This window comes from Oryzias latipes, chromosome 6 (assembly GCF_002234675.1).
Source record: "Oryzias latipes chromosome 6, ASM223467v1".
Classification (NCBI taxonomy): domain Eukaryota; kingdom Metazoa; phylum Chordata; class Actinopteri; order Beloniformes; family Adrianichthyidae; genus Oryzias; species Oryzias latipes.
In genome coordinates, this window is record NC_019864.2 from 24,490,542 (window position 1) to 24,506,268 (window position 15,727).

Here is a 15,727-nt window from a genome sequence, read left to right on the forward strand (position 1 = left end):
GGGGAGGGGAATTTTTTATTTTATCTTAACTAAAAAAAAAAATAAAAAAAATATTGCTGCCTTTTATTTTGAAAACACTGACCGGAACTGGCAGAGGGAAGGTGGTCCTCCGTGTAGAAAAGTCCCGTCGCTCCCCGTCGGGAACAAAGTTCGTGAGTTTTTCTTCACTTTAGTCACTTTGAAACGCGACCGAAACCAAACCAGCACTTTGGAAGTAACTTGGAAAAGGCGGCGGCAGCGTGAGAGCGGGATTCGTTTCGTATGTCGGAAGGAGGGGAGCTGGGAAAGTGTGGGGTGAAAATGGAGAGCCCAGCTGAGTGAGAGTGGGGTGAGGAGGCCGGCTTTGGCAGGAGCAGGGAGTCCTGCCCTGCCGCTAACAGGCTAGCTAGCTGCTCCCACACTCCTCCGCCTGTGTGAGTACAAAACTATTGACGTAGTTTTTGTGCTTTAGTCCTTAAAAGTTGATCAGAACTGTAGATAGATTAGCTTCAGACGAGTAATATTATTATTATTATTATTATTATTATTATTATTATTATTATTATTACTAATAAAGCTGTAACATGACCCGGTCCTAACTTAAAAGCTAAGAAATTCATAAAGATTTCTACCTTTACATCAAAGATTAGCAATCTTTGTTGTTTGTGTGTTAAAATGTGTTTTATTTTTGTTTACAAGAAATCAAACCCAAAACTTATTTGTATTTCTGTTTATCAAATGTTATATGTGTAGTTTATGATACACAACCGTCCTCAACGTTAAAATATCACAAATATGTTAATTTAGTTTCTATTCCACTTTTTTTATAGTTATAATTTAGGCTTGTTGTAGAATAAAAATTTTGGCAAATATTTTTAAATTTGTAAAAAAAAGTTATACTCTCTGGGGAAGTGCTGCACGATAAGAGGAAAACGATATTAGTGAGCAAAATATCATTGGCATGATGATATGACTTGCGATACAAAAAGCAGAACAACTAATAATTTACTTCAATTTCACTGCCACAGATTTATTTTAATAAAAGTCAACATAACTTGAATTCTCACACTCCGGTCGTCTTTCTTTTAATTAAGATTATGCCGTTTTTAGCCAAGTTCAAGGACAAAGTTTCTGCAGAGTGGCAGAAGTTTCTTAGAAATTCACGTCTGACGTGTGGGTGAGACAGTTGGTGCCCTCATTTCACAGTCCTCCCTTTGTTTACACTCTCTCCTGCTAGCTTACAGCCCCTCACAACCCCAACCTGTAACAAAAATGGTGAGGAATATCGGAGTTAACCAGCCGTACAGCTTAAAGATAGATGCCAGCTGGAATGAGGAAAACAAAAAGACCTGCATGGATCTAGTCGTCCAATAGTGGCTGCATCAGAATGGAGCAGAGCAGGGAACTTGTTGCCTGCTGACTGTAGTACCTACGTCACAGCTACAGGCTTTTCAAACTTTTATCTGCTCCACAATTTGAATACAGAAATACTCAGAAATGCAGTTTTAAGCTTAATTGTTTTTTTTGTTTTTTTATATAAATGTCCTCCATCATCAGAAAAATGCCACGAAAACATGTTCAAAACACACACAAAATAAAAATTTTCATCAGAGTGGGTCTTTCAATACTTCATGCTGCCATAAGCTTGTTTTAGCATGTGTGCAAAAATTTAAGGTAACCATTTATCGCAATTTACGCCATCTTTTGCAGAACACACATTACACCGGCTGATATGTTTTGATGACTAGCTAGATAAACTAGCGATTTATGGTTTAAGCCTATTCTGGGGTTATGTTTCTATTTTAGGGCTGGACTTTAAATCTGGAGATAAGAATTTATTTTTTAAATTGGTGACTTTGAGCTGATGTAATTGTCATCGAGAACTTTGAAATGGAAAACAGGATTTCTGCATCTCCTGGTCTGTGTGAACTACAACTATGAACAAGAGCATTTTTTTTTCCAGATTAAGTCTTTAGAGTGTTGACCTTTCTGTGCATTTCTCTGGAAACATTTTAAGTTAACATCCAAATAAGCCACGTTTGCAGAAATGTGAAGTTTTTTGCTTAAGAAAATGTTTCATTCATGCAAAAATATTTCACTTAAGTTACATTTTCTTGTGCAATCTATAAAGTGGAGCTTGTTTTATCAGACAAAGGGCAACAGGCTTCTCTCTGTTTAAAGAATTGAATGCGATAGTCTCTAAACACCTAAGCTAGTTTTGTGTTTGCATCCATATTTCATAAGTTGTTTAAGTCTAATTTGGACTGACAGTTTCAGAAACGGTGAAAATGGTTGAATTCCCTTGCACAGCAAATAAAATGAAATGCGGTTAAGAAAGTGACTATTGGCACAGAGTTTTCCAAATATGTGCTGAACTGTTTTCTTGGCCGCACGGACCCAGAGGAAGAGTTGAGTTAAGGATTACTGGTTACGGTCAGGCTGCGTTCACACCGAACGGGATTTGTGCAGTAGAGGCGGCTAGTTTAAATGTTAAGTCTACGTGACAAACATGATATGAGGTCCAGCGGTGCGATTTGAGTGACTGGTAGTGCGATTTGAACAATGAGGCGATTTGGTATCAGTCTGAACCGTCTAAACCAAATCGCCCAGTATCCTTCCCGGCTACGATTGGGCGAATGGAAGCCGGCCTGCCTATTGAACTTTATTATATTTTTCTTATTTTTATCGAGGCAATGATAAAAAAGGTCCCCTGGTTTTATTCTTGTCTTCATTTTTACCCTCTCTGGTTAATTTGGGGACAGGAAGCCTTCAAACTATGTCAGATGCGGAGAACACATTTGGGTTTTTACCCTTAAGTTTAATTTTAAATACGTGCGACCAACAACAAAATCCAGCCTTGGTCATACTTAAAATGCTGTGGACGACGCAACAAGTTGCCATCTTCTCTTCTCTCACACCTGAGCTTGTGAACGCTGGACGGGGCGGATCGGGGCGGATCAGGGCGCTTGTGCAATGCGCATGTGCTACTGGGCCGTTGTGACATCACAACAGCTCATTAATTCAAACCAAGCGTGTTTTAGACAGTTTGATTGACAGTACAGTGATCCCTTGCTATATCACGGTTTACTTTTCACGGTTTTGCTACTTCACGGATTTGGATTGTGCATTGTGTTTTGCATTCTGATTGGCTAAAAAGTCACTCGGCGAGTAGCTCAAGAATGGGACCCTTTGATGAGCCGTTCATTACAGTTCTCCAACATAATCGATAGGGGCATGTCGGTGTAAGAGGGTCTTTAGCAAAGAAGAAAAAAGAGCGACAACAACTGCCTATCACTATGTTCCTCTCCCGAACAAACACACCTGCAGCTGCACCGCGGGCTTCAGAAGGAAAAAACGCTGCACAGGATGCAGCGGCTCAGTATGAAGAGCAGTGAAAAAGAAGACCGGTGTCACTATCTGTCCCACTGTACTTTTTTATTTTTTTCATAATCATTTTACATTTTCCTCCGTTTAATCCACTCGGGTCGCGGTGGGCGGGGCTAATCTCCGCAATTTAAAGCCTTCTGTTCTTATCGATGATTGAAATTATTATTTGACAGCACACTACAGAAGTTATTTGTTGAAAAACGTTTCTAAAGTACTTTTATTTGTTAAAAAAAACAATTGATTTAGCCTGTTAAATGGTTTGTTCTTTCTTTTCAATGTATAATAGTGAATTTCATTGTATAATAATTGTAAAAAAATAAAGGTTTCTACTTCACGGGTTTTGCTTATCACGGGTTCTATTTGGAACGTAACCCCTGCGATAATCAAGGGATCACTGTATACGGTTTGATTGACAGCGATTTAAAAGGAGAAATACGCAGACATGAAACAATTTGTTTTTATTGCATTTGTTCTCACGTACATGTCAAAAACTTGATCTTCATCGGAGGGGGAATTTAAGCCTTGTGCTATCTTAGATGACCCCGCCCTTACTTTGACGTGTTCTCCCTACCATGACAAAGTTGGAAAGATTTCATGTCATCCATGGACACCAGTGAAGATCACAAATCATTGAAGAAAAAAAGTTCAGAGCACTGTCTAGTGGGTCTAGATGAACCAACTCCCAACGTTAAGGTGCCCAGGATAGCACAAGGGTTAAGGAAGCTGTTATGTTTATTGCCCTCTGTTGACCAAACATAGTATTGCAGTGCAATTCGCATTTTTTTTTTAAATACCTGGTCAATGTTTTCCACTAGAGCTTGATTACTTTAAAACAAACTATTTTTGTTGCATGTTCAGCACTGCTGTGAGCAGCCATGTTGTGGATATGATGGGAAGAAATGTACAAGGAGCTCCTTTATTATGCTTATACATTGTTATTTTGTTAGTCTATCTGAACTGTCATTGCTTAAAGATGGAGGACGATATGTTCTCTTCTTGTGTGTTTTTTCTCTGCTGTTTGTTATTCTGCAACAGAAGAAATTGCCTAAAAAGTGTTGTCTGACTGCTGTTTTCCCCTGAACTTGTGTTTACATTTGATTTTTCTGTTTCAAGGTTTTCCAGACTGCGATCTCCGGGGAAGCTGCTCCTTCCAAGCCGCTGTGAAGATCGCAGATTCTCCCACCATCCGCACTTGTGTTTGGGATGGAAGTTCTGCACATTTCCTAGAACAGAAGATTTTTTTTTTAAAAAAAAAGAAGCCTAATGTCTACCATGAAACGTCAGGATTGAAGAACTTTGTGATGTCAAGATCTGTACAAACTGTGCTCGAGCAGTTTTGTTCGCATTGATTCTTCAAGGAGGTTGAGTTATCTGGTTATCGGATTGGAGCCAGAATGAAACCAGAACTCCTGTGAGCGCAGAATGGATTCATGAACTTGTGGGAGAGGTGTGCTCCCGTTGATGCCCGCCCTCTGGGACTTGCACGGGGGTCTTGTCAACTTTCTTCATGAACTTCTGCCCCAGTGTGGGCACAGCCCGGATGCGAGATGTCCGGAGTGTGTTGAATCAGCTGTTGCGGTGATGAAGCAGACATTTTGGTGGCCCGTGTGCCTGGCTGGGCAGAGGTGCGAGGTGATGTGATGGGGTGCCGGAACAGCAAGGTCCTCCCCGAGCCTCCAGGGGACGTTCAGCTGGACCTGGTCAAAAAGGTAGGCATTGGGTTTTCTTTTACAAGCAATTCTTCTAATGATGGAGGAAAAAGTGCAGAAGGATTATCTGTGAAAGCGTTCAACTGGTTAAATAATAAAAACAAAAAATTAGGATTAACTGCAGTTTGTTTCTTTCCACAATAAAGAGCTGTTAAGATAAACCTGATAAGAGTGGAATTTATTTTAATGGTAAAAACGAATTAACTGCATAATGCTGAAAATATTCCAAACAATAAATGTTAACTTGTAAATCCTAAGTAAATACAGAGCATACATAATGTTTTGTGATTCTAAACGATGCTATATATTTTTTTTTTAAATATGAACTGTACAGAACAGTTTGATCAAGCAATAAAATAAATGTGAAAATCCATGAAAGAAATTAAACAAAAGTTTTCAAATATGATAAATTCTTAACTAGCTGGAAGATGGTTTAGAAATGTGGAAAATAAGTTGACTAATACTAATTATTAGGAAAAACAACTTGGCACCTGTGTGAAATTATGAATCGATATATAGATGACGATTGTGTGAGACAGTGATGTTTATAAATGCCTAAAGCCGCACTCTGATCTTCTTTTGATCTATTTTATTTTAAAACGTTCTTAGTGGTCTTTTCGTTTTGATTTTTAACTCAAATCAAACAATCTTCTCTCGTTTTCTAGGGCATAGTTTCTGCAGAGCGGCAGGAGTTCATTACAAATTTCCCTCTGAATTATGGGCAAAACTGTAATAGTGGAACAACCCCGCCCCCCTTCTTGTTAGCTTAAACTGAACCCTCTGTTTGCGCACTGTCCCGCTAGTTTACAGCCCCTCACCTCCCCAATCTAACACTACCGATGCAAGAAACAAAATGGTGAGCAATATTGGAGCCAGATTCCAGCTCAGACGAGGAAAAAAAAGAAGTTCATGGATCTATTTGTCTACAAGCATCAGAATGGAGCAGAGCAGGGAGCTTGTGGCGTATTTTCTACGTCACAGTTATTTTTCAAACTGAATTTTTTTTTGTTTTCTCCTGATTCACAACCATTTGATGAAAGAATTACTCAGAAATGCAAATTGAAGCTTATTTTTCTTTACATTTGTCTTCCATCATTAAAAAATGCCACAAGTGTGCCACAAGAAAATGTTCAATACACCATTTTTGACAGAGTTGGTCTTTAAACGAAATGAAATAATAGAAATGCTATGATCTGGTTTAATGCTTAATGTGTCGAAGAAACCCAATTATTTTTCCCATAAATACGAATTAACTGAATTTGTGTCAAATAAACAACAAATAACAAAAATCCGAGCTCATTTCCTGAGGACTCCATCCTTACGCGATGAGGATGAAAACTCAGGACAACAGATGATGGAGGTTCTTACTGAAAGTCCTGAGTTCCATTGGAAGATTTAAATGTTGTCCTTCCTCTCCCTCTTGTGGGTTTGCTCCTGTGGTTTCAGGTGGACCCTGTCCAGCCCCCTCACACTGACATCTATAGGCACTTCATACGAGGTGACGGCACAGCCAGCAAGATGGGTGCAACCGGCGGAGCGGCAGGTGACAAGTCAGACTGCACCATCGCGAGTCGAGTCAAAGCAACCACGCCCACCGCTTCAGCCCTGCCCGCCAAAGACCCGTCTGAAGTGCCGGATCCGCAGAGGAAGAAGGTGGCGAAGTACCGAGCAAAGTTCGACCCCCGGGTCACGGCAAAGTACGACATCAAGGCCCTGATCGGGCGCGGAAGTTTCAGCCGCGTGGTCCGCGTGGAGCACAAGAGCACGCGGCAGCCGTACGCCATCAAGATGATCGAGACGCGTTACCGGGAGGGGCGTGAAGTGTGCGAGTCCGAGCTGTGCGTCCTGCGTCGAGTCCGTCACACGAACATAATCCAGCTGATGGAGGTGTTTGAGACGGCGGAGCGGGTCTACATGGTGATGGAGCTGGCCACGGGGGGAGAGCTGTTCGACCGCATCATCGCTCGCGGCTCCTTCACGGAGCGGGACGCCACGCGGGTCCTGACGATGGTGCTGGATGGCGTCAAGTATCTCCACACTTTGGGGATCACTCATCGAGACCTGAAGCCGGAGAACCTGCTGTACTACCACCCCGGCGCCGACTCCAAGATCATCATCACCGACTTTGGGCTGGCCAGCAGCAGGAAGAAGGGAGACGAATGCCTGATGAAGACCACGTGTGGCACTCCTGAGTACATTGCCCCTGAGATCTTGGTGAGGAAGCCCTATACAAACGCGGTGGATATGTGGGCTCTGGGCGTGATTTCCTACATCCTGCTGAGCGGCACCATGCCCTTCGAGGACGAGAACCGCATGAGGCTCTACTGGCAGATCCTGAAGGGGAAGTGCAGCTTCTCTGGAGAGGTGAGCAGAAACATGCATATCTTCATATTTGGAGAAGTTTTTTTTTAAGAACCAAAACCTTGTGAACCCTTTTTTTTTAATAAACTCTTTTCTTTTTGAAAAAGTTCCCCACACTGCAGCAGACACACATTTGTCTGCAAACTTTAGGTTATTGTTTGCACAAACACGCAGCTGCTGGAGTGCCAATAACAGTTTGCTGGTTTTGTAATAAGTAATCCAAAGTTGCTCAGCCATCAACGTTTTCTAGGCTGTGGTCCAAACTCTCCAGGCTGACAGGTAAGATAAAGTCCGAGCTGAAACTTTGAGTAAGTGGGATTGTTTCCAGAAAGCTGCGGTTTTCGCTGAGCTTTGCAAAGAGGGAAGCTGGGCCAACACGAAATCCTGTCTCTGAAACAGTTTTTCCATAGTGATGCTGTGTGTTTTACACCGAAAACTGATTTTTAATGGAAAAAACATCATCCCCAACATTTAAGTTCATTGCAGCTTTAATGAAAAGTTTTTAAAACAGGGTTTTTTGTGATTTTTTTTAATTATTTTTTTTTTTTTTATTCCCTAGTTCTTAATTAGATTTTCGTCAAATTGACTTGAAAAAAATATGTAATGATTTCAGCTAAACAGGTAAAACTTTTTAAACAAAATATTAATTTATTCAATTAAAAGAAAAATAAAAAAAAATAACTGCAAAGAAAATGTATTTAGATAATAAAGATTTTTTTTGCCCTTGTAAACATCAGTAGTAGACCATCTATGATGGTAGTAATGCATACTTTATAATTAACATAATACTAGTAATAATGTGTAATTTATTTCAAAACGTTTTTGCATTCAACCCCTTAAAATGGACACAATTCAAATTGTCGCCAGATTAAATTATTTTAATAGAAACTCTGTGGCTTTTAAAGCTTTTATGATGTCTCCATGGCAACCGTACAACTTTTCTGTGAATGGAGCTTAAAAAAGGACACATTTGGATACAACTTAAAAACTTACTACTCTAATGTTTAAGTCATTTTTATGAAATCATTCTACTGCCTTTAAATGTTTACATTCACCCATCCAAAAGGAGTAAATCGTCAGAATCTGTTATTAAGTCGACTACATCCATAAACATACACCTGTAAAGTTCTAGAAAAGCTCATTTCTCTCAAACTTGGTCTTTTTTTTTAAATCCTTGAGTCTTATGTCTGATTAATACTCCACTGCTTTACCAACTTCAACACTACCAATCATATTTACACTGTAATGTGTCAGTAAACATATTTACAGAGTAATAGCAACTAGAGTGCACAATTCTTGCTTTAAAAACCTTGAATTGACTTGTGGGGAGAGTGAATCATTGCATGTGTCCTGCATCCTTTTGCATATTAAAAGTGTCAAACATGTGTGTCACAATAAACTTAATCCATCTAATATTGTTTTATTACAGTACACCAAGCTTCGCATAAGCTAACTGAAAGGTTTCTATTCATTACTTGTTTATTAGCAATTAAAAAAAAAGAGTTTTTCAATTTTTATTTATTTATTTTTTTGTTCTTGTTTTGTGATAAACAAATCATACATTGAACCGGAAATAAAACCGTGACCCAAAAATCTAAATGAGGAAGGTGAATCGTTGCATTCTTAATATCAACCTGTGACGTCACAAAACTCACAGAATGAGAACTTTATTTCACAAAGGTTGGAGTTATTTGATGTGAGAATTTGAAACTGTTTCCTTTTTCTGCTTGTATTATCTCCCCATTAATTCCTGGTTCAGGGTGCAGGGGAATCCGCTTTGCTCGGCACACTGCGTTCGTTCACTCGGGAGTGAAAAAGGAATATTTTTTAATTAAAGAGCGGTTTCATGAGTCAGCGGTTCACCTACCTGACCTCCTGCTCGGTGCTGCTTCAGGGAGAGACGCGGCGTTCTCCTCCTCCTTTCAAACCAGTCATGGACCGTTAACTTTCAGAAAGGAATTCAGATTTCCCTGTTACTGCTCTGATTTTACGGCCTATTATGACACACATTTGCAGAATGTTTTATATGTTTCTTTGTCTTTACTATCTTAAATATCAGTTCTGGGTCTTTAGAGGAATTTGTACCAAACTAAATGTGAAAAAAAAAAACCAACACCACATGAATTATGTTTTTTAATCAATTCTTGCGAGCAAAAAGCAATAAACGCTGAATTCTGCTTTGTTGGAGCGGCGGGTCTGCGCGTGCCTCCCTCAGGGATACAAGTCCTAACATCTGGCGTGAATACTTTTCTCGTTTAGCCCAGGAGATAGTCATAGCCCAGCTTCTGCCAAAAATCTGTTTTATGTGGGTCGTGCATCTTTTGGCATTTTTTCAGGTGAATCACTTGGTGTGAAAGAAGAATTAAAACACATCTGGCTGGAGAGCAGGACAGCAGACTGTGTGCATGTGTACAAAAAAAATGGCCTGCAGCAGCATTATTTCTATCTTGTCTAAGCAGGAGGCGTAGTTTGACCCACTGAGAGATGCTTTGCTGAAAAGACAACACAGAAAGTCAGCAGCAGTTTGAGAAAACTGTTGCCTAAAATTTTATAAAAATTTGGTTCAATGAAGTGATCTCAAAAGACTGCAGGAGAAATTAAAATGTTTCCAAACAAAAACACAAAAATTATGAAATGTTAGAAGACTTTGATAGTTTGCTCCACACTTTGTTTTGCTGCCCCCTTGTGGTTTAAGGAGGAAGTGGAGGAAAACTTCTGGAATTTCTGCACTTTTTCTCTTAGTTGGAGTGTTAGTTTATGGATTTGATGTGGATTTAATTTTTACTAGTGGTTATTTTTGTTGCTTTTTGGTCTTTTTTTACATTACTTGTTTATTGTGGACAAAATAAACAAGGATTGAGACAGTTGGACTTAAATATGTTCTTTTAGGAGCAGGTTTATTTAAAATGAGAACAAACCTACACTATGAAGGCACAAAACTATATTTCTATCGGGTGTTGAGTGAATTTTTTTTTTAATTTTTCAATTTATTTCCTCAAATAAATCCTCAAATTTAATCCTCTAAAATTTCTAATTTAAAACCCAGATTAAAGTTCCCCTCCGAACATCTTTGATCTATTTTCAAAGCGTTCCCAGTGTTCTATTAAACAGGATTATGTCGTTTTTAGCCAAACCTTTGTTGTTTTCTAGGACATTGTTTCTTCAGAGCGCAGGGGTTTATTAGAAATTTGCCTCCTAATTGTGGGCGGGACTATTTGCAACCCCGCCCCCTTTCTCCTCCCTGGTGCTGAGAGCTTATAGCAGGGAGTTTGTGGCCCACCCAGTGTGTGTTCTACATAACAACTGGGCTCTTTTTCAAACTGCACTTGTTTTCATCTTTACCTGATTCCCAACAATTTGAATAAAAAATGTAAAAAAAATAAAATAAAACACCATTTGTATTGGAGTTGGTCTTTAAATTAGATTGAGTGAAATCTATTTCAGAATCAGAATCAGCTATTTTGGTTGGGTGTCTTATGCTCTCATGTGCACGGAGCCCGGGATCTGACATGGTAAAATAAATAAATAAAGCGTTCCCACAAAATAATATTTCGTTCCCTCGGAATTATTAGTGCGTGGGAACGAAATAATACTCTGATATACATGTATCCTGTTGTCTTTGAATGCACCACAGCTACAGGGACAGGGTGATTGGTCGAGATGCATTATCCTGAATAGTCCTGAATATTACTATTCCTATTCGACCCTAAACTACAATATCTGCTGTCTGTCTGTCTACCGGCCAGCCAGCTGCCCGAATGCCGGCATGACAAGCAAAAGAGCTCCGCGGCGGACCTCAGCTAGTAGCTCATAGCTCGAGTGAGCTAGTATGTCGGGAGCATCGCTGCGGTATGGGGAAGAAGCAAGCTGGGGCATCCTAAATGTTATGACATTTTTCTTATTGTCATCGAGATAATTATAATAGATCATTCTTGATTTTTATTTTTTCCCCCTTGAACGAATGTGGGTGATAGAGACACGGAAGTAGCGGCGGAAAAGCGGCTCTTGTGGCAGGACGGAGACCGTACCGGAATGTGAATGAACGCAGACATGGAGACATGATTACCGATGCTTTTGGAGAGCTTTTTAAAATAAATAAATCTGATCTCTAAACATCCTCAGGTTCTTCCATGCAATGTAATGAGACACACAGACAGAAATATGAAGGTATTTGCTAACATCCGTGTTTATGAATGACCGATCACGTGAATAATTATTACGTTCGCACTAATTAATTATTCTGAGGGAACGGAATATTTATTATTTTACCCGTGTCAGTTCCCGGGCTCAGTACAAACAGTATGTCCAAACAGTAATGAAATAAAATAAAAAAATGTGAAGATAAAGTTAAGTACAACAGTTCTCATGTTATGTTCCATTCTCTGTGACTGGTCATGAGTTCATCGGAGTGACAGCTGACTTTGTGGAGGGTGGGTTTGGGTCTCAGATTCAGGTTTCAGTTTTGGGACATAGGTCTGAAAGGAGGAGGCTGAAAAGATTGTGTCCGGGATAAGAGGGTCTGGAGAGATTCTGCCCTGACCCCGGACCGGTACAGGTCCTGAATGGAGGGAAGGTTGGAACCGATAATCCTCTCGGCAGATCAGCTGGTTCTCTGCAGTCCGTCGCTGTCGTGTCTGGTTGCAGATCCAAACCAGACCGTGTTATATGCGATAGATCTGGTCTTAAGGGAGCAATAGTTTTAAACTTAGGGTTTATAAGAAAACATTTTCCTTATGTTCCAAACAAGAAGTTATGCAGGCTGATGGATCAAACTCCTAACCCGTGTGTCTGTCTCCTCTCGCAGCCGTGGCCCAACGTGTCCAACCTGGCCAAAGACTTTGTGGAGCGAATTCTCACGGTGGAGCCAAGCCAGCGGATGACGGCCAGTCAGGCCCTCAAGCACCCCTGGATTGTCACCATGGCGGCCGCCTCCTCCATGAAGAACCTGCAGCGCTGCATCTCTGAGAACCTCCTGAAGCGCGCCTCCTCACGTTGCCACAGCACTAAGTCCGCTCAGTCCACGCGCTCCAGCCGCTCCACCAAGTCCAACAAAGCCCGCAGGGTCCGGGAGAAGGAGCTGCGCGAGCTGAACCGCCGCTACCAGCAGCAGTACAACGGCTAAGGCGCCTCCAGGACGCTGCGGCTCCAGGACGCTCACTCGGAGCTTCATAAACGAGGCTCGGTTCAAAACTGCAGAAGCTGAAAGAGACGAACACCGACTTCATCATCTCTCCATCCGTTCCTTCATTTCTCTTCCACTCCATTTTTTTCCAGTCACCACCTATTTATTTATTTTTGTGGAGATGATCCATGCAGAGGTTACTGGATGCTGACCTGGCAAGTCTGTTGAACAGAAAAACAAAACTGTCCTCTCTGATTCCAAAGTGCTGTGAATTTTTCTGACTTTACAGATGTGTCCAGATCTCCTCTTGTAATGCTGAAGGTTCCCAAACAGGAAGGCCTCCTCTCTGCTTTTCTGCTTCATGTTTTTAATGAATTGAAGACCCCAGCCAACAGTTAATATTGTTCATAAATTGAGTTGATGGAACACAAACAGGCAGATGTTCTGCTCCGGTCGCACCAGCTTTAAGTTTAGAAGGTCAAACTCTAATATAGAAATTAAAGGTTGCATTAAAAAAAAAACTTAAATGATTTATCCTTCTGTGGCCAGCAGGGGGAGACCTCTGATCAAAGGAAAAAAAACAAAAAGCTTTTGGGACTAGTTATTACTGGAATTAAAGGCAACAGTGATTTTTTTTAAATAGTCTATGTTTACAATAAGCTTGTGCCATTTAAGTTACCTTTTTTTGTTTGTGTATCTGCTCTGTTTACCAGTATTCGGGGCCACCACAAAAGAAAATAAATATATGAGAAAAAAGTCATGAAATTATCAGAAAAAAGTCAACATATTGCAAGATTTAAATTGCAGATTTATGATTTCAAAAGTACTAATGTTACATGAAAAAGCCTTGCTTATATTTTTGAAAATAAAGTAATAATTTCATGAAAATAGAGATGTACATTTGCAAGATTTGGTGATTCTTGAGTCATGTGAGGTGCATTCGGTTCCTCTGACTTGTCTGTAATTTAAATTAAACAGATAATGTTTGATTATCTTTATTAAAACACATCAAAAGCTCTATAAAATTTTTGTTTTGAAAAAGCATGATTGTTTCCTTGCATAATTATGACTTTTTGAAGCATAATCTTAGGACTTAACTCATATTTTAAACTGTTTTTTTCATAATTGTTTGACTTTGTTCTCATATATTTTATATATAATATGAATTTATTGTTTTGTTTTTTGTGTGTTTTAACCTTATCTAGTTATTTTTCAAATTGTATGTATATATATATTATTATTATCAGTTCAACAAGTAAACCAGCCGAGTTTATTTTAAATTTACATTAATTTTTCTAAATGATACTGTACAATTAAATAATTAAGTGTTTAATAATGTTGATGGTACTTAGAGCAACAGCTGTGTCTCCAGAGGCCGACCTAAAGCAGATGATTTCACATCTGCTGATCAATATTTCTTATCGGTCTTATTCATTTAAGACAAAGTTCAGCTTTCATCTGTCGTGTCCAATCATGGAAGTGTAACGGTAACATGTCATTAAAATAGATGTGTGAAAAGCTGGTGCAGCCGAACACAGCAGAACACCTGCAGCCGTCATGGAGAGCCGGGCAGAGAAGATGCTGGAGGAGCAGCAGCAACGATGAAGATGTGTGAATTTGTGAATGAAGTAACGAACTTTGTTTGGGATGGTTTCTCTTCCATAAATGAAGGTTTTTGACCAAGTCATTTCCTCAAACGTTGCACAACTTTAAAAACCTTTTTCTTTTTCAAAGCACTTCATGTAAAGAGTTTTAAAGGTTTTTCTTTCTTCATTTGACTTTCGGTTTATTTTAATCCAGAAGACTGGACTTTTTGTGTTTCAACCTTAGGATGCTGCTGTGATGCATTTCAGAGCTGGAAAGTTTTCCGTTGTTTTAGGAACTTTCTGGCGCACTGGAAGCTAATTTGAAGCCATGTCAGCTGACCTCAGTTTTGTTTATTGCAGCGTTTAAAGGATTGTATTCCCTCGTCCTGCTACTCTCTATGGTTTTCTTTCTCATGAGCGTTTTCAGAAAGTATCAAAGTGATGATTTGCATTTGAGGTGGGTCTGTTTGTGAGCAGCAGCTTAGTGAAACCCTGCTATCCACAATGACCTACAAATGTCAGATGAACCGCAGAACTTCTGCACATTTTAAGTGTTTTTTTGTATTTGTTTCTGTGATTTTTACATTCATGCTGTTTTAAATGAAGTAGCCTTTTCAACACTGTTAGCTGAAAATGTTTTGTGCCTCAAAGGAAGGTTAACTCCTTGATTCTTCTATTAATAACTCCTTTTTTATGTTTTTAAACGGTGAGTTTGTGTGCTAATAAAGCCCTCGAACCTGAACCTAAAGCTCGGTCTGTCTTTTCCTTCCAAAATAATAAAAATGCTGGTTAGTTGTGAATTTGCAGAGGAGTTCTTTGGGACAAAATGAAGAAAAAGAAAAAAAATATTTTTTTTGTGCTAATAAATCAATATTTTGGGAACAAAATAAACAAAGTGCTGCTGATTACATGGATCAGGTGTGTTTAGTCAATAAGGAGCTTCAATGGCAGGTTGATTGGAAAACATGTCGGACACTGAACCTCGAGGCCTGAATTTGGCACCCATAAAAGGTTCTGTAACCCTTGTGCTATCCTAGGCACTTTAACATCAAGAGTGGGGTCATCTAGACCCCCACAAGACAGTGTTCTGAACCTTTTTTCTTCAATGATTTGTGATCTTCACTGGTGTCCATGGATTACATGAAATCCTCTTCACCTTTATCCACCTTTGTCATGGTAGGGAGAACACGTCAATGTAAGGGTGGGGGTCATAGGATAGCACAATGTGAATGATTGTTGTACATTTTGATGTATATAAAGTGAAAGACTCTTATGGTGTTGAAAAAAATATTTGTAATTTATTGCCTATTGAAAGTGTTCTATCCTGAAAAATAAAAAGTTTTTATTTCTTTGCCTAAAAAAAAAGAAAAAAGCACAAGGGTTCAGTAAGATTGAAACATTTCTGGTCCAGTAGGGGGCGCACCATCCCACACAAACCCCTCTCTTCTGCCTGGGCACACTTACTGTTTTTGTTTTGTTAACTGAATGTCATAGATTAAAAAAAGAAGAAAAGAACTTTAAACTTCAGATACACTCGTGTTTTTTTTGCCTTTCTTTTTATCACAGAAATGCGCTTCCATAGT

General features: G+C 39.6%; 1 protein-coding gene across 3 annotated transcripts; it reads left to right on the plus strand.

Annotated features, from left to right (window-relative positions):
- The first annotated feature begins 92 nt into the window (after nucleotides 1-92).
- Nucleotides 93-14,886, plus strand: pskh1 (protein serine kinase H1). Of its 3 annotated transcripts, none has more exons than XM_011476346.2 (4): nucleotides 93-413; nucleotides 4,480-5,075; nucleotides 6,522-7,439; nucleotides 12,241-14,886. In XM_011476346.2, the coding sequence occupies exons 2-4, from the start codon at nucleotides 5,007-5,009 to the stop codon at nucleotides 12,556-12,558; spliced, it is 1,305 nt and encodes a 434-aa protein (XP_011474648.1). In that variant the 5' UTR covers nucleotides 93-413; nucleotides 4,480-5,006; the 3' UTR covers nucleotides 12,559-14,886. The 3 variants fall into 3 exon arrangements, with proteins under 3 accessions (XP_011474648.1, XP_023811730.1, XP_020559820.1); XM_023955962.1 differs by having other exon boundaries at nucleotides 93-328; XM_020704161.2 differs by having other exon boundaries at nucleotides 98-148.
- The last annotated feature ends 841 nt before the right edge of the window (nucleotides 14,887-15,727 follow it).